This window comes from Glycine soja, chromosome 11, assembly GCF_004193775.1.
Source record: "Glycine soja cultivar W05 chromosome 11, ASM419377v2, whole genome shotgun sequence".
Classification (NCBI taxonomy): domain Eukaryota; kingdom Viridiplantae; phylum Streptophyta; class Magnoliopsida; order Fabales; family Fabaceae; genus Glycine; species Glycine soja.
This window is the reverse complement of record NC_041012.1, coordinates 10,890,788-10,917,028: the sequence shown is the minus strand read 5'-3', so window position 1 is coordinate 10,917,028 and position 26,241 is coordinate 10,890,788. Positions and strand designations below refer to the sequence as shown.

Genomic DNA, 26,241 nt, shown 5'->3' with positions numbered 1-26,241 from the left:
AGTTTAAATATATATATATATATATATATATATATATATATATATATATATATATATATATATATATATATATATATATATAAAGATATTGTCATAGTAAATGCTCAGCACTTTTGGAACCATACTAGAAGGTTGAAGCAAAAAATATTTAAAAATTATGGGATCTTTCTGTACAGAAATATACCAAAGTTTCCGTCATAACAAATTAAAACTACACGATTAACAATGTCACTGATGATGCGTGTACTGCTATAACAAGTTAACTAGAGTAATTGGACTAATTTGTCCTTACGTGTGAAAAAGGAAGATTGGTTCTTTGAACGAAATAACAGAAGGGATCATGATCCGTTCATGAATCATTGAACATTGATACTAGTTTCTTGGATGAGAAAAATAGGGAAAACCAAATTATTACTAGCTTCTAATGGGCCCAACTTTCTCTGCACTATTGATACCTGAGAATAATTAGTTATGTAACTACATTCGTCATTTCTCACATAGGAAAATTTTGGTTGGAACTATATATATGAGGTGGGGACTGGTGCGGTGATGAAGCACTTCCACTCAGCCCACAAACACAAAAAAGCAGATTACATCTTGCTAGATTTTTAAAGCAACAAAAAGTCATGCATATCATTATTCCATACAAGTCCACCAAGAGGCCTTAACACTGACATAACAATGCTACCACTACCATAGCAAATAAGATCCAAAAATTATCTTCTCTAATTTCCTGATAATCTTAATTTTTTTTTTTACATCCCAAATTTCACACATGTTTTGTATTTATATTTTTATTATTTTTCATGACATCATTCATTATATTTATTACTTTTTCTTTTGTTTTCACTTTTTAACAAAAAAATTGCATACAATCTCGAGAGAGAAAAAATCGTTTTTCTTTGCTTTTTTCTATTCATTGAAGCCTCCATAAACTTTCATTGGACTATATGGCAAGTTAGAAATGAGAATTTAAGAAGAAAACAAAAGGTGATTTTTTATTTTAAATTAAGAAAATAGATATTCCTTTCTTTTTTACTTACAAAGTAAATAGTGTAGAATAAGATATTATTATACAACATTATAATCATCTTTCATTTATTTCTTTTGACTTAAACCATAAATATCTTTTATTAGACATGATCTCATTTCAGACAAATAGGATCTCAATAGATAACAAAATTCTTCATTTGAGTATTTAACGTAATTACATGCTTAGGACTCGAATCCAAAATCATCTATCAAGCTAAAATAATAACATGTTAGTTAATTCATACGATATTCTTCATTTGTTTGAGAGGATACATTTATATTTTAATAAAATAGACAACAGAAAATCTTACTTGATTAAGTTTGATAACAAAAAAGAAGGTGATCTATTTATTAATTTGGTTTGCAAGGAGGGATTGGAAAAATATGTATTATATATTATTATCCCTTAATAGATATTAATAAAGAATTAAATTGATATTTTTACAGAAATTAAAATAATATTGTAAGACTATTTAGTTAGTAAAGTCTAAAAACTATTACCAACTTTCCTCCCCTCCAAACCCTTCTAATAATTAATAATGAAAAGGGAATAAAACAAGAAAAGGGAGATTTTCAGCCCTTTCATTTTCCCTCTTCTCTCTTCCAAGTTTACTGAATTAAAAAAGATAAAATTAAAATCTTTCCTATCATATATTTTAAGAATAAAATAGAATGTTCGCGAATCATAATATGAAATTCATTGTAGACATTAAGGGATAGGGAACTCGTATATGCTTGCTATAAAAAAAATTATTGCTATCTAACAATTCAAACACAAGGTCAATTTAAGTTTTTATTTTTCATTAATTCTACTTTGTCCCATTCAGTCATACAAATTTATATGACTATGAATAAAAAAACGAATCAAATAAAAAAACTATTTTAATAAATAAAAAAACACTAATTTCATAAATAAATAAAAAACATCGGTGTTTGATATGGAAAAAGTTTTTAATTTTTAGGAATTAGAAATTGCAACATTGTTTTCTAGGAATGCTTTTGACTCGTGTTTTTCTTTATATATAAAATACTTCTTATGAATGAAGTATAGAGGATGGAAGTTCCACGATGTTAAAATTAAATTAAATAAAATATATTAATAAGCACACCGACATACTTATACTTCTAAAATTTATTAAAAAAATACTTTTACGAAAAATTTATCCAAACCTATAATTTAATTATTTTTAAAAATTATATTAATTTACATACAAGAAATAATTTTTAAATATTATTATCAGTATAATAATTACACGGACCCTTTCAAAATGATGGCAAATAGCCTAGCTCACATGAAGCAGAACATGAGCCATTAAATATAGTTTGTCGTAGTGGAGTTGGTATTGGCCCTAACACCTTTGATTGGTCCTTATTACTGTTTGAAAATTTTAAAAGTATCCATTATCAAAATAGATAATGGAATTACAATTTTGGCTCTACTAGAAGGGTGATGGTACAAAAAATGTTGTATAATAGAAATTATGACCTTCTTGTTTAAATGTACACCAAAATCACAATTTCATTGTACTTTTTTTTACACCCCAATAATATAGCGAAACATCAAATTACATTTTACATTGAATTTGTGAAAAAAATGTTTGACAGAATCATAAGAGGGATGCAAATACATAATGAAGGATGGAAGTATGATTCTGTTGTATGATGTATAAGAGAATCATATTTTCATTATGCATAAGCAATATAATTGTGATTTCATTTGTGTCACAAAAATGGAATCTTAATTCCATTATATTTACAAAAAAGGAAAAAAAAAATTTCAATAGCGGAGACCTGCCTAAGTGGAGTGATTAAATTACCATTAATTTTATAATTTAAAAAAGTTAGGAAATAAAAACTGATTATATAATAACTGAATTTGATAAAAAAAATAGAGATAAGATTTCTTTAAAAAATTACTATATTGATTTTATAATTTAAAAAATAATGTTAAGAGATAAAAACTAATTACGTAATAATTTAAATTTCTTAAAAAATATAATATTCAGTTTCAAACCAGATTTATTTACTTAATAAAAAAATCAAATTTATTTAGAATACATAAATAAATAATACTAATCTATTAATTTTCTAAATTGTAAAAAAAAACAAAAAGCAGGGGGGAGAGGTCCCCTACTTCCAATGTGAGTCCACCCTTGACTTAAATGGTAATAATAACATAAATTTATAGACTAAAATGAGAAAAATGAGTTAATTTGAGGGACTAAAATAAAATCCAAAAATATTCAAAAGACTTCTTTGAATTTTATTAATTTCATAGATTAAAATGATAGCAATACAAATTTAGAGACTAAATTCGCTATTTACTTAGAAACATAAGAACTTTTGGCAACTATGTCGATTAATAACATATTTCTCCTTTTAGCAATACACATTATGATGCGATTAATTTTGGCTTCTATGCTCATTAAAAAAAAATGGCTTCTGTGAGTTAGATTAGTTTTCTTACATTGTTTGTCTTAAATTTTGCAAGTTTGATTTAAGGAAAGAAATGTAAGAAAATCAAATGAAGCTCACAAGAGGTCGACTTGATTAACGCATTATAAGTTGTAAGTTATCGTTAATATTTCTTAATCTTTTAAGTTTTTTCTTCTCTAGAGTAATATTAAAGAAGCAAAAAGTTTTAAATGATGATGGTAGTAACATAAGATCATGTGTAGTGCAGTGGGTAATGTGGGTAGTTTGTAAAATCTGATTCTTTCAATTCAGGGACTAATATAATGTCTTACAAGTCTAGGAATTAAAAATTAAAATTCCTATTTACTCATTTCATTTCTATATGTTTCAAAAACTTAATTTATTTTTAATTTAGTGACATTTTATTTTTCGATGGTGAATTTTATCATCCAAATTTTAAATTTTTATATATTTTATCATCGTTAACATATAAAAAGAAAGATAAAACAAAATAACTTCTTGTTACCAACATGATGGCATATAAATAAAAATAAAAAATTTAGATATTAAAATTTGTGAAATATTAAAAATTGAATGATAAAATTCATGAAAATAAAACTTAAATGATAAAATTTGCAAAATTATAAAAGTTTGGTGGTATATTTGCAATCAAGCCTTTATTTTTCTGACAACATAAATCATACATACTCCAATTAAAAATTTGAAACGAAAAGCCAAACTTGCATTAGTGTTCATTACCAAATGGGAACATTAACTGAGACTATAGGAATGAACTTGCAATACATTTTAGATGGCTTACATGCATAGATATGGGAATGAACTAGCCCAAAAGCTTGCTTTAAAACATAATTACAAAGCACAAGAGTACTATATAGAGATAGAAATATCCTATAACATACATTAATTTCAAAGACCATTTATAAACTAAACCATCAAATTAACTGGTGCAGGGGAAAGGGAAGCTGTCCCTATATTTAGAGTATGTCTCTGGTGGATCAATTCACAAATTGCTTCAGGAATATGGCCCTTTCAAGGAATCTCTTATGAAATGTTACACCAGACAGATTCTTCATGCTCTAATATACATGATTATTTCTAGTTCTAAGTATCTGAGACAAATGTGTGCAATCCTACAGGGATATCAAGGGCTCAAACATACTAGAAGATCCTAATGGTATAATCAAGGTTGCTGATTTTGGCATGGCAAAACATGTTTGTATCTTCTTCCTGAAGCTTCATATTAAATATATTTTCATGAAATCTCACAATTTCAATCACCTATTGGTATCTCTTAATTAACCAACTATTACACCTCCAAAATTCAGGTAACATCAAGTACTATTGTTCATTCTTTCCAAGGAACTCCTCATTGGACGGCACCCGAGGTATTAATTTATTCTGATTCTGAACAATCATTTGCTTCTACAGTGTCAATTATGATCTCCTATATAAGACGATTTTCATTTAGGTGATTCTGAATACAAGTTGTGTTGGCCTTGCTGTTGATGTATGGTGCTTGGGGTGTACAATTATTGAACTGGCAACAACAAAGCCACCTTGGAGCAAGTATAAAGGGGTATGTGTATGATAATATGATTTTCATATGCATATGTCGATTTTTTTGTTGAGCCTCATCTCACGTTATGCTTTTCACAGGTTGCTGCAATGTTCAAAATTGCAAACAGCAATGATTAGCCGGAAATTCCTTCTCATCTTTCAGAGGATGCACAATTTTTTTTGAAACTTTGCTTACAAAGAGGCCCTCTTATTCAAGAAGATAGTTGATTATGCATTGATATGTCAATAATGTCCATTAAGCCATGCAAATTTGTAATCATGATGCTTCAAATGGTACTCCATGCTAAGCCCAATTTTGCTGCATACTAATCTACAGTTTGAAAACCCTGTTCTAGTTAAAACAACGAAAGTGCAAAAGTCTGTGGTGCTTCTATTCCTGAAAATTTTGCCAGTCTCGGATGCCATTATTGTTAGACAAACCTAAAAAACTTTAAGATTAGCCTGTAGGCGAATACTTAGTGCGCTAAAAATTCAATTCATCACTCATGCCAAATATTAGCAAGGAGCATCAGACCGGCCAACCATGATAAGAAACAGTACAGTAGACAATCTGCTTCATTTCCTTAAACAGCAACCACTCGATGAAGCAAACCTGCATATAACCATCTTTAGGTGCACTTGGTACATTAAAATACTCAGACAAAGAAAATCGAAATGCATTAGTCTTTGCAATTTGTATTACACCATACTTGAGGATTTCCATGTGAATACTTTATACCATAACCCAGATTATGCTGACAAAATTGACCAAGTATACACACAAGACTACAATAATGTGATTACACCAACACACTTATCATCATCTTAAAATGAATAATCCTTCAAATCAGATTTTGAATCACCCAATTCCATGTCAGCCATGCACTCTTCCTCAGTAAGTGGTGGGAGTTGCCTTGTCTTACGCTTGATATTGTGCTTGTGCCATTCACTCTTGTGATGTTCCCTGTACAGCTTAGTGTCATCAAAAGAAACATTACATGTGCTGCACTTGTTTTGCTTTTGTTGTCCCTCGGTAGGCCTACTAGTAGATGAAATTGTTTGCTTTTGAAGTTTCTCATTCAGTTTAAGCACAGAATCATAAGTTTCTTTGGGCAAGGCTTCAGGTATATCCTCATAATCATTGTATTGCTCCACTTGGGTATCCCCCTCCACATAAAGAGAGTGTGCAAGAACTTCAAATCTTCCATGCATCTTATTCATAACAAAGTCATGACAATCCTTATATAGACCAGGTTCCAATTCAAAAATCTGCAATCCAAATCCAATCAGAGATTATACTGATATCCCTCAACATATTAGCAGATTCAAGATTAACTATAAACATATACATATTATATGCAGAAAGACCAAACTCAGATTGACCAACCCACACAGTTTCTGGAAAAAATAATATTTTCAAACGTTAATTGTAAACAGGGATACCTAGCATTTGAAAATGGAGAATCATGGAACAGTCCAAAACTAGAGCTGATTTTTCTTTGGTTAGTACTCTTCTTTGTTTTGCAGATTGAATATGTCTATAACTAACAAGAAATGACAAAGACATGCTAAATATCCATCATAATTAGCTAACAGAAACAACTGAATACCAAGTCATGCTATTTGTAGTTTCATCTTACTAATGAACATGGCTCACACTTGAAAACTATAACTACATAAAATGTCAGAGAGAAAGTTACTGACCAAATCCTATGGTTAGATCATCAACACAACTACTTGAAAGTTGACCTTCTTTTGTTAGCTTCTAGAAAGCTTATTTGAGCTTTTAAAGTGGCTTCTATAACCACATAAAATGTCAGAGAGAAAGTTACTGACCAAATCCTATGGTTAGATCATCAACACAACTACTTGAAAGTTGACCTTCTTTTGTTAGCTTCTAGAAAGCCTATTTGAGCTTTTAAAGTGGCTTTTGACTTTCTTATAAGCTCTTTTTAGCTTATTTCAACATGCTTTATGCAAAACTTATAAATTATTTCACTAGGTTTTATAGTCAAATTTATGAAAAAGCTATCATATAATAAATTTCTATTAGAGAAGTGCTAAATTAAGTGGTTTACCCAAACACCCACAGAAGACATACTAAGGACCTCTTTAAAACTACCAACCATAGTCATCCTTTGTTTCACTTTAGACATGGTATGGCAAGACTGAGCAACCAGAAAACCAGTACCACTGAATTGAAAATGGAATTGAACCATGGAACTAAACTTGTCTACAACTATAGGAGAAATATCAAGTACTTACAACAGCAGAAGATCCTTCTTTAGAAATAACAGTGGCATTCCATTCATTCAGCTTTCCTAAAAGTTCAGGCACCTGGTCATCAGGAGCAGTAGCACGTATTCTCAACGGACACCGTTTTATAGGGAAGTGCTTCTGAAGCTCTTGAATTAACTCCAGAGCCTGTGTTATATATATATACAAATATAACTTCCATAACTTGTATTGTCATCATAATAACATCATTGTAACAGTTAATTAAATGAGAAGATTGTAGATGAAATCATTTAGAGTGATCGGAAGGGACCTGCTTCTTGGAGGTGCTGTGTGGATCAACAGCAAAATGGATTTCCCGCATGAGGCGTTCAATCATACTGATAGTGTATGGACGCTGAGTCTCAGGATTGTAAGTCTTGTGCATCACAATGGTCGCAATATCCCTGAACTGACTCGATAACAATGATTCCCTCTCTTTCCCAGCTACCTGAAGCTCCCCTTTCTTTAAAATCTACCCCCTCAAACAAACAAACAAAAAATGTTATTACTGTTGTTATTATTATAAACTTTTGAAGTGAGGCTTCCTTACTCACATCTAAGCAAATTTTGGAGTGGTCATCAGTGCCAAAAGCTGAAATTAAATCCTTGGACTTGGCAAGAACCCCTTTGGAAACATTGGTATAAACAGTGTGGGACTGCAGCACTTCATCCGGGTCCTTTTCCCTGTTGATAGAATTTTAAATGATAATTGGAAATTAGGAGATTGTGCAGTATATATATAACTATAATGAAGAGAGGAGCTTACACGCCAGAACGCCAAGAGAGGACGGTGTTAGGGTAGCAAGCGATTTCGAAGCGCATGCCATGTTTCTTCAGACGCACCACTGCCACATTTGTTAGCCTCTTCTGTCCTATTGGCTGCACTAGCGTCCTAGACATCTCTTCCTCTCTCTTTCACCACTTTGTTACTTTTCACCTCTTCCTCACACCACACTTGGTTGGGTTGAACCTGAATGAATAAGATAACCATAGTTCACACCATGGACAAGCCATTAAAAAAACATCACATGTACACAAAATCAAATAGGGAGAAAGGGGGGGATCCAGCTTTAATATTTGTATTGAAATATTAAATGCAACTCAAATAAACAATTACAATATTTATGGGTGTACTTTCAGTCATTGGAACTAATTAAAGCACCAGCAGCATAAAGCATGACCTTCACTAATTTTGCTCAGTTTTCATCCAGCAAGAAAGGAATTGTCTATTTCCTTTCTCGTAAGATTTGTCCAAACTAAGGTCATCGCAATCACACAACTAACTGGTGTTCTAACTTTTCATGTATTGACATAACAAAATAAAAGGATAATTCAGCAAAATAATGAAACAATAATATGAAAAATTTAAGAAAATAAAGTCTCATGTACAAGTAGGATTTTTTTAGTGGGTATACATACTAGGGAAACAAAAAGCCCATAATTTCATTGCATGTGTCACTGTAGTTAACTTTGATGATACATCTCCTACTTGCTTATATTCATGTTCATCTCCTACTATGTTAGAATCTCAATTTGAAATAAATAAATTCATCAAATGATAAATATTAAGGTTATAGAAGAGATACGAACACATGCAGTTCTAAAGAATGATAGCATAAGAAGAACACGAAAGATGGGGTTTCCAAACCTGAAGATACAGCAAGTAGTGTTAAAATTGAGTTTTTCCTGTTTAGCTTATTGTGGGTACCACGGGTTCTTCCACCGCCATTGCAGGTTTTGCTCTGTCATGGATCCAGATTCCCATTTGTTAGGTCAAAAACATGTTTTTTTTACTCCCAAGCAGACACATTTGGGCTGCACAAGGCGTTTCGGGTTTTACTTTGTGCACCTACCAAAATTGTTGGTGCACCCAGCATTTCAAATGAAGTGGCGAAAATGTTATTCACTTAAAATTTTAAAAGCACTCCCTCTCTCTCTTCCTTCCTCATGCTCACTGCTCACTCATCTTCTTCCTCCTCCTCTGTGTCGTTTCTGCAATTCCGAGCGTCCGAGCCTCCTCTGCCTGTGACGTGCTGCCACGTTGTGCCCCATCGTCAACATCCTCCGTTGACGTCATTTTTTGCCGCCATAAGTGCTCTAGGTTCCCTTGTGTTCTTTCTGTATTTACATGAATAAGAATTACAAATGCGTATAACTCATACAGATTAACAATCCGTATGAGTTATATAGATTGTCAATTCGTATAATTTGTTTATTTTTTATATTAATATTTAATTAAATAATAATTGACTTAATTTTTATATAATTAAAAATAAATTATTATTTGTGTTGTAAAAATATTTTTTTAATAAAAAAAATATTGTTGTATATTTTTATGTGTTTATACTTAATTAATTATATTGGTTTTTTGAAGTTGGTTTTTAATAAATAATTTTATAATTTATTTATTTATAAATGAATGTATAAATATTTATTTATTTTTAAAATATAAGTAATTTATTTATATTTCTATTTAAGTAATTTATTTTTTTATTGATATAGTCTTATATATATTATTACACTCATAGTATTAAATATTTATATAAATAATGTTTGGAAGTATAAAATTCAAATTTCTTCATTTGTTTGAAAATATTTAAAGGTATTGAGATACTAATTTGTTAAAAAATGAAATGGTTATTTATTAGAAATAAAAAAACCCAAAATGTACTTAGATTTTGGTCATTAATGTAAGCTTACTAGAATTAGTGATGCCAATTGTATAAATTTGAAAAAATAAGTTTTATATTCATTTATGAATATATAAAAGTCATAAAAAAGCTATTTAAAATATATATATATATATATATATATATATATATATATATATATATATATATTTATGAATTATTAAATAGTAACTGATTGAAGTATTACTTGAACGATGACATTAATTGTTATAACTGTTTAAATGTGTAGGTTATGGTTAGAACCAAAGGTTTGGATCACGCTTTAAACAGGGTTATAGGAAGAGCCTTAGGGAGAGAAGTTAGTTGAGATGCGGATGAAGTCACTCAACGGCGAAGGCCCATAGCATCTGCATGTAGGCAATGAGAAGTTGCACCTATTGTTAAGGATGTTGAGCATTTGGATCATGCAGTTGACGAAGTCCATGAATAGCCTGAAAAGGCAACTGTTGATGATGTAGTTACTGATGCCAAGGGTTTTTCAGGCAGGCCTCACGACACATAGGTTTTGATGGACTATGTGCATCATGTGGTAGTGACAATTTGGAATGGAGAGGTATTTATATTTTTAAATAAATAATATTTTCATAACTATTTCTTATTATTGCTGAAATGATTTAAATTTTTATTTTCAAGAACATCATGAGTTAAAGTTCTCCTCCCATGGAAGGAGGGTGGAAAAATTTGGCAAGCCTGCTCCAAAGATTGAAGGCTTAGTGGCTACCACATGATTAAGTCCTCTGATCGCATGTTCATTGAATACTGCTGATCGGGAACTTATATCTACTTTTGCAGAGAGGTGACATAAGGAAACTAGTAGTTTCCATCTTCCGATAGGAGAGGTCACTATCATCCTAGATGATGTGGCATCTTTGCTACATCTGCTCATTACAAGCTTCTTCCATAGCTTTAAGGCTCTTCATGTGGACGAAGTTGTCTTCCATAGCTTTGAGGCTCTTCACGTGCATGTGATATTCTTGGATGCATTTTGTGACCTCAGCCAGACTGAAAGCTACGCATAGGAAACTGTTGCACTGGTTCGTATGTATGAGAATTCGAATGATGCATCAAAGAGCAGCGCTAAGCAACTTGGGGATATATCACACTTTTATAGGTAATTGAAATTTATGTTAATATTTTTGTAGTTTATATTGAGTATTATTTTGAATTTTTTTTATTTTTAAAATATGTGTAGTGTTGAATCTACGAGCATTTTCCTTTTGTTGCTTCTTCTATTGCTGCTAAAGATTATCATGAGAGGATACCACATGCTTGCTATTGGAAGTCTGGAAAGGCATTATCAGTGTCGACATATCGTAAGTGTATAGATAGATTGATGTTTGATGCTTTGTGCTGGATTCCTAGACCATTGTGCATTCAGAGAATTTAAGTTGATCTCTTTATTTTTCGGACATATCTGATGAGGTGAACCTATTGTCATACACTAACCAAAGAAAGTTGTGCACCAGTTTAGATATATGTAGACCATTCCTCCACACCATGTTATTCCATCTCTATGTATAAAAGATATTGATGATAAATGGATTTAGTTTCCTGAATACCTTGCACCGGTTGGTCAAATATGTGTTGCGCCTGGACAGTTTGCAGCAGACTACATGAAGTGGTTCTACATGATATCTTATCCCTTCATGAGTCCGACACAGCCTGGGGTCACAACAGTTATGGATGAAGCACTTTCAGATGTACCTAGTGATGTAAAGCAACCTCAACATGCACTGGTATAATATATTTTCAATTAAGCAATCACTCATTTTATGTGTCATGCATTAAGTGTAAATTGTTTTCCTTGTTCTCAATGTTGTAGGAGACATGCCAAACAATAACAGAAAGGTTGGAACGGTTGATCAACCTAAGGGTTGTCACTGAAGGAACACATTATCACCGAAGAGTGCCTAAGGATCATAAGAGGTGTGACTGCGGAACAGAATGTATATGTTCGATCGAGATGAAGGTAGCATATGGAAGATGCATGAAGACTTTTAGGATTTTTTAGAATAAATCACAAAAAAAAATATCAGTCTTTAGAGGTCAGAGAATAAAACTTGCTTCAACGGCCTGGTGCGAAGCGCTGCAGTGGTGAGATGATGACGACAGTCGGGGTGTTTAACAGTGCGATGGAGGGTGGTTGACAGCACATGGTTGTGGAGGTTACTAGATATCCATTACCATTAAATCATTAAAAAAACTCGAAATAAAACAATAATTATGGAGAGAAAAAGGAGATGTAGAATCATAAATTTGTTCTCCATACCTCGATAGAAAAATGCAATTTTAGGCCATGACAATTGCGGCATTGAATTTCTCTAGTAGGAGAAAGATGGTTAACGTAAAGGTATGTGCCTTCAGGTTTTTTATTTATAATTTATTTGCTATTGTATCTTTACGTAATTTTGTATTAAAAAAATGTAACAAATGCTCTTATGTCCTCAAGAAAATAAAAATAATTAAGGTAAGAAACTTTATTATGTCATAAAGTTTAAAAATTATTTCATATTTATTTTTATAAGAAACTTTTCGGTATCGTGTACAAAATCTTTCAATTAAAATAAAAATGAAAAAAATTAAAATTATAAAAGAAATATGAATAGTGAATTTAAATAAATAAGTAAAATATTTTTAATTACAATTTAGCAAAGAAAATAGCATTTTTTTACAACAATTGAACAAAAAGTTCGGAAATATATTTTAAGGAAAAAGAGAAATATTGATGTAAGAAAATTTTTATAATAGTGTGGGGTAGGAAATTATAATAGTTAATTTTAGCTATCTTGTATATCCATAGAATAAAACTTGCAATTATAATTCCAATTTGAAAAATACTATTAAATATTATGTTTGAAATTTTAATATGAATGAGGTTTAGCTTAGTTGACCAAACATGATGTGTGGGTTGTTGTAAGAAAAATACTTAATATTATGAAAGAATTTTCGTATGAAAAGGCATGAATGATGTGGCAAGTGCCTTTCTTTTCTCAAATGTTTTAATTCCAAAACAAGATCCACAATTTCATTCATGTGTTTCCTTTCCTCTCTTATCCTTCAACGACAATGAATAGTAGTTCTGATCATTCATTTCTATTACTCGCTAATACGTATCATTTTCCTTCTATTACCTAAAACTCACTATGCTTATTCTCTTTAACGATTAAACCCTTCTCGAGGATTTCCAAAGTGATAGTTAGTGTTGCAAACTTAGCAATTGGAAAGAATTCGCAGTCCAAAATAAATTGTGTTAGAATAGTCAACAGGAACAATGTTTCATCATTTGACTTGGACATATACCATTTATGTCTTTTTGTAATACCTTGCTCTCCCTGAGTGCTTGTTGCTTTACTTGAATTTGTTCCACAAGGTTCAATCTTGAATCAAGATAATAACCAAGTCTATTCTTGCTACTTGGGAGGTATGCATTATTTCCAATAGAAATTTCATAATAAGGAACTTGAGGCCAACAATAGTTAATAACCCAAACCAACATCTTTAACAATCACAAAAGCAATAGGTGTCATGGCTGAAGTTATTGTTGGTGCCTAGAGTTGTCACAACACCTTTGCATCAAAATGTTATTTTTTGAAATCAAATGTCATCAATTGCACAATCAGTTGAGTCACTTCAAACCATAAATAGACAAACAATAATGGTGTATACATGTAACTTAATTAAATTGGAACTGGAATTAACAGAGGGTATCGGGTTGCAAAGGAGATAATCTCGATTGTAGTAGTTTTCACATTAAAGATGAACTTATCCCAAGTGATGATGATCCAACAAAGGGTTGTCGAGGTACTAAAATTGTGGTTACAACAATAAATTACAAAGTTGTTCAAAGGTTATGTCGGAAATAAACTAATGACACATTGAGATGGTAGTGGAGGCAATAAGGAAAGGTTATAGAGATGATGAAACAGTTGTAGAGATTTGAAAATTAAGCAATGACAATGAAGATGATAAAAGTGATGAGGTGCGGTGACTATAGTGCAACATGGAAGGCAATATGACTCACGAGTATGAAGAACCTGAGAATAGGAATATGGAAATACTTTCATGACATATTCATTAACAAAATTTACCTCATTCAAAGTTGGAACTAAAATTGCTTTATCCTTAAAATATTTGACATTAACAAAATTTTCCAACAGGTATGTAGAATGAACTATATCATGAATGGAATTACCAGAGAAAAGGCAATAGTGTCATGACATATTCATTAACTAAATTTACCTCATCCAAAGTTGGAACTAAAATTGCTCTATCCTTGAAATATTCAACATTACCAAAGTTTTCCAACAGGTATGTAGAATGAACTATATCATGAATGGAATTATCAAAGCCATTAACCAAGAATGAATTAGGAATTTGAACATCACATTTACCATCATTATACTTACCAACCATTCCATCACCCACAATTAACATCAAATTATCAAAACATTTTCTTTCTCTTGATTAGGTTCACTTTGTAATTGCATGTTTTGGGTTAATCTCATGACCTTTCAATACTTCCACAACCTAGAAAAGTTAATAGTTGCCATAACAATTTCAACTCTGTTTGCAGTAGGCACAACAACCAAAATTTATCTAAAATTACCACTAAGAACAACAATTTTTCCACCAAAGGGTTTATCCAAGCTATTTGTGACTTTGAAATGCATTATATCCTTTAATGCTCTATCAAGTGCTTTAAATGTCCACTTCTTCACCATTGGTGATTCATCTCATATAATTAAAGAACAAAGTTGCAACAACTCAGCCTTGTTTAGTAATACAGCATGAATCATCATTTAACACAAAGGAATGAAAAATTGGGAATGAGTAGTTTTACCATTAGGAAGGAGAATAGAAGCTATTCCTCTTAAAGCTACATTCAACACTACTTTCTTTTTAGAACGTAATTTATAAGACGATGTTTTTTTTTAAAAAAAAAAGTTTTACCAGTACTTTCATATTCATAGATAAAACAAAAAATTCACCAAGTTCTAAATAATATGCAAAAATTATTCCATCATATGCAATTTTCTAGTCTTGATTGAGCTTGATGATGTGTTCCTCGTATGAGACTTTCATTTTATTGGTATCAAAATTAAGCTCATTGAGCAATAATATATTACCAAATTCATTCATATAATCACCAATAGGAAATGGAATTGTTTCAAAAAATGTAAGATACTTTTCATTCAATATTAATAACTCTCAATCTCTAGTAGACAAAGGTTCTTTAGTGCATCAATCTCAATGGTGAGCTCTGCAAAAAAAGATATACATATTGTTAAACAATCTTTGTCTTGATAATAGGAAAAATAAATTATGAATAAAATAAAATGTTTTATCTCTAGGATATTTGAGTTCTTTTTTTTAATATAAAATTCCATCAACTAACAGTTCCAAAAAACTTTCCCATACATCTGATGCCCTTGACATGCAATTTGATATAAGCAAACTAACAAATTGTTTTTTTAAATAACCTGATGCAAATTTTGAAACTTCCTTTATATCATCAACAAATTCTCTATCATAAGCTAAAAGTCTCAAAACATGGTAAGCATCACGATATGTTACATATACTATTCCATCAATAGTTCTCAAGTCAACAAATGAAGTGCAACAACCCACTTGCACATTGAGTAATAATCTTAAATAATATAACTCACCAGATCCAAGGGGAATAACTTAATCTCCCTAAAGAAAATCCAATTTTCTTGAGATGTCATTCAAGTAAATCGGTAACATATACCAAAGATTCTAAAAACTGTGCAAATGTTAGTTTTGCATACTTCAAAATATTTAACGTTGGCCTCCATCCACACACACAAAAATAGTTTGTTTATCATTGTTTCTGTAAAGAAACATTATCCATTGGCTCGATATTTCTAAAAACAATAACTTGTTGTCCAGGTAAATGAAAACTTAGTCTTTAAAATGAAGGTCACCTTGTATAAATATCAAAAGCAAATATATGCTATACTGATCCACATGGTCACAAATACCTATAACAACACAAAGAATGCAAATATAATTAGATGACTGAAGCAAATAAGTGAAACATATGAATATCAAATGTTATATAATTTAACAATGTAGAAGATATTGACAATCATAACACATCTTGATTTCATCAATCGATTTATCCAGACCACTTACATTTTCATTGTTTGATAAAGACATTGTAAATCTATCTGTTCATATGTACTATATGTACTTGAATGAATAATTGATTGAGATACTTTTGTTGTAATACTCAATATTAATTATATGAGTTCGATACTTCATCAACAACATGAAATTATATGGAATAACAAATCTATTATCGAGCTCAACCTCTTTCTGTATAATATGTACACCAGTATCTCTTCTTCGGTATATAGCAAAATCATCATCATCAATAAAAAGTAATTTTGGTATACTTTTTCAGAAAGTATTTTGAACATATACATTTTTCATATATGGAGAGTGATTTCTTGTAATGCCACATGGACCATGAATCATATATGCAGACACAACTTCAAAAAGTTTAGAAAATTTATGGATCCGCATATATAACTAAATCAATTCTATGAACAACATCAATCTTATGTCTCATGTCCAGCCACAATAAAATATGTGCATGAGGTAGTCATCTTTTCTGGAATTCAATTGTATGCATCCACTAAGGCAGAAATCACATTTTACAACAACTTTTTAGATCAGTTAATCAACAACCCTTTAAAAAAACGTGGTGGTAGTTTCATAATTAAAAGCAATGTTTTATGTTCTGTTATAAGAGAACCAATCTAAAAACTAACTTTTAAATCATTTAAAAGTGAAACCCGACTAAAAGATTATCTTTTTAAATTACTTCAATTTATAACTAAATTAAAATGTTGTTTTTAGTAAATTAAAATTAGAATTCTAGAAACTTATATCCGTTCCAAAACCCAGAAACAATACACATTTCTCTTTGTTCCCCTTTGTTAGAGTTTTCATTCTCCAAACCCTAGAACCCTTAAGCCACACCCCTCATGACAGCACACCCCGTCGTCACTCTCGCAACACCCGACTGTCACTCTCGTGCACCAAAACGTGCAGCACCGCCATAACCTGAATGGCAACACCTCAAAATTAATATCGTTGCATGCCTCAATTGCATAGTGATTGTGGATTTTTTTATTGGATCTTTGATTGAAACATGATTTTTTGAATTAGGGGGTGAAGGGTGTATACAAAACAAGGGAGTTAATCTTTGGAAAACCTTGTCAGTTAAAATTAAATTTCAGGGTAATGTATTTTTATGGAAACAAACGAACAATAGTTTAGGGGTTATGTATTATTAGAATATGTTGAAATGAATAGTAACACTATTATGTTGATAGTTTAGGGTTGATAGTTTGGATCGATTTCATTTTATTAATTATGCGTGTAATTAGGGAATAGGGGATAGATGTGTTATCTGGTAATTTGGACAGTGAACACATCCAAGAGTCTTTTTTACTCTGGGACAGCAAATTCTTCTGTATTTTGTATGATTTAATAATACTATTCTTCAAGTTATCAACTGGTGTTCTATCATTTTTTTCTTATTTTGCTTTTGAAATCAACATACCAAGTTTTTTTTTTTTTGTGTAGGAATAAATTTTGATTGTTGAGTTGTATTTTTGTAATATATCTGCTGAATTGTTGGAAAAACTTGTTAGTTAAAGTTTCACGTTAGATGAAAGTCTATTTTTATGTTTGTATGATATGTATTCTTGAAATTGTTTTATTAGTACTAATGTATGGAATGTTGAATCAATATTATTGATCACTTAATATTAGAAATTCGACATTGAATCTACTACTGGACCATGGTCAAAAGAAAAAGACTCAAAGTTGAAGGGGTACATCTAGAAGCATGGCACTAGAGGGAATTGGATTGTTCTTCCTCCTAAAACTGGTAAGAAATATATTCATATGTCTTCATTCTTCACATTAATGTAAGCGCTCAACATGTTATAAAAAACACTAACAATGTACTCTTGACACCCAAATAGTGTCCCAAGCCTCTTAACTGCGAAAGCATATGGATTGCTTCATCTCTTACCTCCACTACTATGTGTTGTAGGTTTATTTGGCGGAAGAAGATTGAGCGTGATGTTGTTCAAGGGGTGCCTATTGATGCATTTTCAGTTAAAGCTAAAAAAAGAGATAGAAAGAAAAGATGGTATGAATTTTTTTGGCAAAAAGAAAAAAGTTATTTACTATTTCGTTGGCTATATTGAATATACATTTCCTATAGTTACTTGCTTCTTCCCTACCAGGCTTATTGAGTTATTATTATGGCATTGTCAAACAACTAAACATCTTCGTCTGTCATTTATTCACTAAGTTCTTGTTAAAAATTATAATGTAGGAAGAAATTGAAAGGAAAAAAAAATAAAATAAAATAAAGGGCACTTGAGAAAGCACACCATGAAGAAGAAATGGTAAGTCCATTCTCATTTGTTATGAGTTATCAGTTATCATTTTAATCTATTGGAGGGAAAATTCTATCTTACCAGTCAACACTCATATTTTTGGGTGGTGGCTTATGCTAATATGATATGCCAATTATTCCTATTCCTATTCCTATGTAATCTTATGTTTATTCTCTCTCACAAGCATTGTTAGCTAGAGAACAAGCTCGAGTTGAGTTCCACGACTGGAAAAAAGAGAAGAGGAGGTATGATTTCTTGAGTTCCTTTTATTTATTGTTATTTATTTTTATTATAGTATTTGCAATTTGATAATTAAGACAATTTCATATGAAATTTCATTTTGATCAAAGCAAGGTTGGATTTGAGATTAGATGGTGTGATGGGTGTGCCAAGCCGATTGATATCCTAACCAAGCTCGTTAATGGATCTGATGATTTGGATATAGAAAATAAGTGAACCATACATGGTGTTCAAGGTTAATATTCAGATTTACAACAATTCATATCTCCCTTTACTTTAATTGATATAAATTATAATGTCATATAGCCCTTGAAAACTTATTGAACCAAAGATTTCCAGTTTTAAATGTCAATATTGTTGGATAATTTAAATAATAATTTGACATATATAGTTGTAGGGTTTGACACTAAAGGAAATGGAACAACTTCATGATGACATCAAAATGCCTCTGGACTTTGACAAGAGACACCCACCCATGTAGAATACTAGGAGATACCATTTTTTATCCATTGTTTAGTTAGTTACTCTATAGTCCTTCATTGAGTACTAATTACTTAATAATTTCTACCTTATCTATTTATTGATACTATCATCTTGTTTTATTCACCTTAGGTTATATTGGATGTGACTATGACTTTGAAGTTTGAATCATATCTAGTACTAGTTAATTGTTTATTTTTTATTTCTAAAAGAGGGTACAAACACTGTCTTCTATTAATTTCTTAGTGCCCCTGAAATCAGATATTTGCAAAGGTATGGTCCACCTTTCACTTCTATCTTGAATCTTGATGATTAACAATAAGTATAAATAAAGGGGTGGTGTGTGGCGAAGCAACAGTAGGCACGGCCGAAGCTTGAAGGAGAGGAAAAGCACCTAGGTCTGTGATCCCATGAAGGAAGATGATTCCATGCTGATTTAATTGATTAATCAGAAATATATACACCATTACAAGATCAATACTAGGCTATGATTAAGCTGTGATTGCGGAAGCTAATTATGCACTTGCAAGATTATTGACATATTTACATTAATGCTAGCAGTAATTATGGAACACATGTAATCTGTGACATTGTAAAAGTATCATTATATATAAATAAATATTGGCATGGTTGTTGATTTAATTGAGTCAACAGGTGGGAACATAAGCCTTGTTGAGAGATGTGGGAGAATATTTATAGTATCTGCATCCGCGTAGCCATGCTAATATCAAAATTGTGACCGCATTCTGACCAACTTTTTACAATATCTGCCTTCGCATTCCCTGCTTCTTTTTTTCCTCTATAAATTATAAAAAAAGTAATTAAATAACAAACTACAAGCAATTCCGCTCCACCTTGCATCCCTTGAAACTGCATTACTGATCCACCACACGCATCAGTTGTGACACACATCAACAAATTAACTTGGTTGAATTTGTAACATATATAAACCAACCATAATTCATCAAGTACAATATAATGTCAGAAATGGCATCTAAACTAAAACTATTAATGTAATTATCATGATTAATTAATACATATACTTGTCATTTAAGTTTCTTATTCTAAGATGTAGTTACTAGCTAGTATATATTAATAAATGAAAATTATTCCCAAACATCTTGTGGGGCGTCGATATAATAAATAAATGATTGATAATATTGACGATATAATGTGACAAAAGAAAAATAATAGACAATATTAATAAAGTGTATGTAAATTTGGGATGTTCAAATATAACCACACGATAATGTTAGTAATGTATGACACACATTGTAACTTGTGACATTGTAAAAATATGATTGAGTAAATACATAAACATTGGCATGTTATTGATTAAGTTGAGTCAACAGGTGGGAACATAAGCCTTGTTGAGAGGTGGGAGGATTTCAAACCCGGTATATCTGAGACTGGGGCCATTGCCTTGTGGGCTTGGTGGGTATTAGCAAATGCATGTGCTCTTCAATGACTTTGTTCAAGCCAATTTCGATCCATCCCTTGGACTGTTGTGCCGATAAATTGGACCAACCGACCATTTACCATTTACACACACACACACCACGCCCGTTTCCGAAATCATTCTATTTTATTTATCATCAATTTCATAGTTGCGTCGTCGTCGGAAATGAACGACACAATATTGCTCATTTGTAGTTTTGTACTCTCTGATCCATCATGCATATATATGCTTCAGTAGGGTCATCATACTTTGACGCCGTTCACTCTCTTGATTTTATCTTCCCACAAATATCAATCCTCGTGGAAGCCATTTCTCATAAACGAGTGAGCTAGCCAAGCCATGTCATTCACGTTAATTACAGCTCCAACCACAAAGACCATTATTTGGATCAGAATAATGAATTGTCCAAAAATATATATAGTATTGTAATATAGTAATATATATGCTTCTAGTTCTAGGTGGTGGTTGTATTGTATAATGTAGAGATGGATATCTTCTTTTTAGGAGGCATTGGGAACATTTGGGCATGGTCAACGATCGCATCCATCCCATAAATAATCGCCATCTGGACTGGGACCCACTCTTTTAATGACATAGAATTCAAGAAAAATAAAATAAAAATGTTAGGCCCCTAAATTCAATAGCTAGGCATCTAGTAGGTTTAATAAAACTTGAATGATGCCGTGAGAGAACCGCGACATCATAACTCTATCTAGTCAAAGTTAGGTGTAACATCGTGTCCAAGTCTGAGCGGTCAACCTAACTGAAAAACATTTGAATTTTTCAAATGTAAAGTAGTTGAAAATTCATAGAAAAAGGAAGTTGCAAAGCAAAATAAACGTAGACTTTTGCGAGTTCTTTCATAAAGTCGCGGGACCACAAAAAAAATTGAAACCAATTATATAATTTAATTTAATAATAAAACCTGTACGCGAGAAAAAGTGTGCAACAATATTTGTACTACTATTATTCAACTGAAGCATTAAATGCAAACACAGTTGAAGTGGTTATTTTGAATTTTCCAGATAAAAATGGAATCGTCCAAATTTTCGTATCTTTTGGCTTCTTTTCACTAGCTGTCAAATAGATATTCCGTAAATTTACTTGGTCAGACTTTGGTAAGACAACAAACAAGATGGAACAAAAGTCTACATTGTAATTTTTTGAAATTGTCTGAGCAATTTTTTTATACTTGTACTTACTAGCGAGAGGAAAATCAGAAGAAGTGAGTTACTTTCATAATGTTGAAACTTGAAATGCAATTAGGCTGGGTTCGTTAGTAAAGAAAAAAAACAGTACAATGAGATAAAACTCATTATTTTTATACTCTATTTTGATTTAAGATTTTTATGTTATTTTATTTTTCTTCTTTCAATTCTATCGAAAAATACCATAATTTGGAGTTTGATGACAGTAAAAGAAATGAAGAAACAAAGCCGTTACGACGGCGCTCTGCTTTTTTCTGCGCGTTCGAGCTCTAGTTTAGCTAATGCATTAAATTAAAGAGAATTCTACTGTCACAGTCACAGGTCTGGCGGTACTGAATCCCAAACAGCTATTCCTTGTTTGGTAGCTGTTGTCTTTCGCATCACATTTTGAATTCTCTCTCTCCCTCCCACATCACACGCCAAACACCCCCCTCTTAAAAACACACACCAACACAATTCCCTCGCTCTTCAAAATCCATCTCAACCAAAAACTCTTTATTTTTCTCGGCGCGCTCTTTCGCACATCCCTTTCATTCTCATTACTCTCTGTGCAAACTACTCACCATCCATCATCCAGGTTCTGCAGAGAAGCGAAGAAATGTCGGTGAGTTCGAGTTCCAGGGGAAGAATAACGACGGAGCTTCAAGTCCCGAAGAAATGGACAGACAGAGAAACAAGTCCTGAGAGAACCAAGGTTTGGGCCGAGCCAAAGACCAAAACGGCAAAAAAAGTCTCCGTCGTTTACTACCTCTCCCGAAACGGCCAACTCGAGCACCCTCACTTCATGGAAGTTCCTCTCTCTTCGCCTCACGGTCTCTACCTCAAAGACGTTATCAACCGCTTGAACGCCCTCCGGGGCAAAGCCATGGCCACCTTGTACTCTTGGTCCGCCAAACGGTACTGTTTTCTACTCTCTCTCTTTTCCACTACTTCAAATTCGTTTTTCTTATTCTTATTTTATTTATTTGATGGTGGCATACAGGGGCTACAAAAACGGCTTCGTTTGGCATGATTTGTCGGAGAACGACTTCATCCACCCGACGCAAGGACAAGACTACATTCTCAAAGGATCGGAGATTGTTGAGCACGGTGTAGCCGCCGTCGCCGCTAGGGTTAACAAATCGGAGGAAGAGTCCAATTCGCCGGTGGCGATCACGAGACGGCGAAACCAGTCGTGGAGCTCTATTGATATGAATGAGTACCGAGTTTATAAGTCCGAATCTTTCGGTGGCTCGGCTGAGAGAATCGGCGCCGACGCGGCGACTCAGACGGAGGAGAAGCTGAGGCGGAGGAGGGCGGCGAGGGAGGAAGAAGTGGTGGAGATTCAAGAGAAGAATGATAGAAGAATTGAAGCGGGAATGGAGGGAGAGAGGGTCCCGCACGTGACTTGTGATGATAATGATAGTAATAACCACACTACGGAGCTGAGTAGGGACGAGATCTCTCCTCCACCGTCGGATTCGAGCCCCGAGACGCTGGAGACGCTGATGAACGCGGATGGACGGCTCGGACTGCGGTCTTCGGAATCCCAGAAGGACAATCTGACGGTGGAGAGCTGTCCTAGTGGGAGGATGAGAGCTTCGTCTGTTTTGTTGCAATTATTATCGTGCGGTGCGGTGTCGTTTAAGGAGTGTGGAGCCAACGCAGTGAAGGATCGAGGGTTCTCATTGGTTGGGCATTACAAGTCCAGGATGCCCCGCGGAGCAGGGAATCATTCGGGAAAGGAAACGGGGACATCGATGGAAATTCCAGATTTGAGCAGGGTGAGGTTGGAAGATAAAGAATATTTTAGTGGGAGCTTGATCGAGACCAAGAAAGTGGAAACCCCTGCTTTGAAGAGGTCCTCTTCTTACAATGCAGATAGGTATGTTACGCATGTTCTTTCAGATTATTGGCAATGGATAATCGTGGTTAATGAATATTTAATAACTAATATTAGAAGAATTGTGTTAAAATTAATTATTTGATCTAATAACAAGTTTTATTTTCTACTATTTGACAATTTCTACATCTTATTCATAGATTTATTTTTTATAACCGTGGTTTTGAGGTGACTTTTGTAAATTCCATGCCCCTGCATGTACCTAGTAATTAGCAACGTTGGAAAATGTGCTCATTGACATTCATACTGTTTCTGGTCCATAGGTTAAATAAAAATTGTGGTTAAGCATGTGTGAATGCTTCTAGGACGTAGAAAGCATCTTGAGATTGAAGACATATAAAAAAAAATGTTATTCGATTTGAACAAGTAGGTCAGATTTTATTATTCGAGTTTAAGACATACTACTATAAAAAAGTATTTTGCTATACAAGTTTTGTAGGTCAGATTATTATAATAGCGTTATTATATTCATGTACCTGACTTCTTTTCCATTTCATTTTTACTACTATTATTTTTCTTTTTATCACATCATTTATTTATATTTATCAGTTTTTTTTCTCCATTTCTCTTGTTCTTCCACTCATACCCTAAAAAATTGGGGTTTACATTTAACATTTTCCATTATACTGCTACAATTTCCGTATAAAGTGTTGTTTATGTCATTACTCATTAGTCTTTTTTAGTTGTATTATGTAGGTATTCAGAGATGGACCTAATAGAGAACATTTTAGAAGTTATTTCAAAAATTCCGAAATAAACTACATATTTTGGGGTTTCAAACTTTTGTATATCTTGTGTATTATTGTCACAACAGGATAGGGTTCCCATTTCCTCTGTCTCCGGATGTTGTCCATTCTGCTAGTTCATCATGTAGTCTCCTTCTACTTATTTCTAGGTGCATGAAAATGAAAGCCTAAGTATTCATGCTTAAACTTTTGTAAGATATTGCTCCAACTCCAAGTGTCATTTGATTTTTGTTTTGTTTATGATCTGCTCACTAATTGGGTGTGAAAATTAAACAATTTACATAAATGGATAGCTAGCAGCTAGTTACAATTGGTTTTGCACCGTCACATAAGATGCTGATACTTGACAGTGGCGTGTCTGTCCTGTTCCATCTTGTTGTGCCCAGTATGTATGGTGAATTAATTATATTTCTTAAATTTTAGTCAAATGATGCATGTATTCATACCCGTCATTTTTTTTGGCCCCATTTAGTATTTATCAGCTTCTGTATGTGGGGTCTAATCTAAAGCATCCGAAGAGTTGATCATTCGTTTTTCATAAATTAACTTACCAGTTTGCCACCTATAATTATACTAGTAGTACGAAATCAGCGGCAACTGGGGTGCATCGGGGTAAAAAAAGAGAGGAATTTCTGTTGGGCGCTTGGGGCAATGAGTACATCAGATATTATATGCTCTGTTTTGATTTCAGGCTACTGTTTATAATATCATTTAATCAATCATGTACTGGAAATTACTAGTAGGAGTGTTATTAAATAACATAATAATAATTGTTATTAATTGCATAACAATGTATTTATTTATCGGACAAAATGTCATTAGATGACATGATATTGCCTTTATGATTATGACAGCGACTTCATCAATTAGGTGGTTTTGTCTAAAGTTTGGGTTTGTCTATTGTCTCTTACTCCGTGCAGTGGTTCCCGGTTGCAAATAGTGGAGCATGAAGAAGATGTAGTGCGGGCAAAGTGCATACCACGGAAGTCGAAGACACTACCAACCAAAAAAGAAGAAGGTGCTTCCATGCATATTGTTAGCAGTAGCAGACATGGGAGCAAAAGATTTGACCCACAACAATAAATTGATACTTTGAAATTTGGATGAATATAAAGCGAAAGGAAACCTTGTTAATGGAGGCTTGTAGCTGATGCCTGATAGTGGAGGAGAAGAGGACAAAAAGCTTAGGGATGTGAGGTTAGAACGAGAAGTGTGGAAGAATGTATAAATATATGGAAGCAGATAGGATCTGTACTAATCAAGTAGGGACAGTATAGTGATCTAGAGCTTTGCAATTTGCAAGTCACGGCATGGTGGGCATACACGTCGAGGTAGGGTTAGCTATGGAAAGAAAATACTACTAGCCCTTGTGCATTTTGATATGTAGGTTTTGGCCTAAAGTCTGTACATGTAAGGGTGGTATCTGTTTCCATTTTGATATGGCTCTTCTGTGGCGGTGGTAATTGCTTTTTTATTTATTTAACTTTTGAGTATACTTCATTAATGTTAAAGATCTAACCACGTGAGTAGTATTTTAAAAATCTTTAAAATTCAGGAAAGAAGATTTAAACAGAGAAAAAAATTACGGAAAGGGAGTAAAATTAAGATCTGTTTGGTTTGATTAAAAGAGCTGAAGAGCAAAATTTTAACCCCCTTCCTTTATTTGGTTTGTAAGGAGAAATAAAGAACAAAAAAATTACTATTATATTCACACCCTTATGAGTTATGGCACAAAAACTGTACACAGAATAATTTTTAACGAGTTGAGTTAGAAAGCATCCATGATTCGT

The 26,241-nt window shown here is 32.6% G+C and overlaps 2 protein-coding genes across 4 annotated transcripts; one reads left to right on the top strand and one right to left on the bottom strand.

The window, feature by feature from the left end:
- Window positions 1-5,609: 5,609 nt before the first annotated feature.
- Window positions 5,610-9,084, bottom strand: LOC114377149 (ribosome maturation protein SBDS-like). 3 transcript variants are annotated; one of them, XM_028335554.1, is made up of 6 exons: window positions 8,951-9,084; window positions 8,069-8,272; window positions 7,857-7,986; window positions 7,574-7,774; window positions 7,291-7,449; window positions 5,610-6,294 (listed from the first exon to the last, which is right to left on the bottom strand). In XM_028335554.1, exons 2-6 carry the CDS (start codon window positions 8,200-8,202, stop codon window positions 5,851-5,853), a joined length of 1,068 nt encoding a protein of 355 aa, XP_028191355.1. In that variant the 5' UTR covers window positions 8,203-8,272; window positions 8,951-9,084; the 3' UTR covers window positions 5,610-5,850. The 3 variants fall into 3 exon arrangements, with proteins under 3 accessions (XP_028191355.1, XP_028191357.1, XP_028191356.1); XM_028335556.1 differs by lacking the exon at window positions 8,951-9,084 and adding an exon at window positions 8,893-8,934; XM_028335555.1 differs by lacking the exon at window positions 8,951-9,084 and adding an exon at window positions 8,722-8,914.
- Window positions 9,085-22,145: 13,061 nt separating this feature from the next.
- On the top strand, window positions 22,146-25,969 carry LOC114374185 (protein UPSTREAM OF FLC-like). Its single transcript, XM_028331797.1, has 3 exons — window positions 22,146-22,720; window positions 22,806-23,687; window positions 25,372-25,969. The coding sequence occupies exons 1-3, from the start codon at window positions 22,422-22,424 to the stop codon at window positions 25,532-25,534; spliced, it is 1,344 nt and encodes a 447-aa protein (XP_028187598.1). The 5' UTR covers window positions 22,146-22,421; the 3' UTR covers window positions 25,535-25,969.
- Window positions 25,970-26,241: the final 272 nt, after the last annotated feature.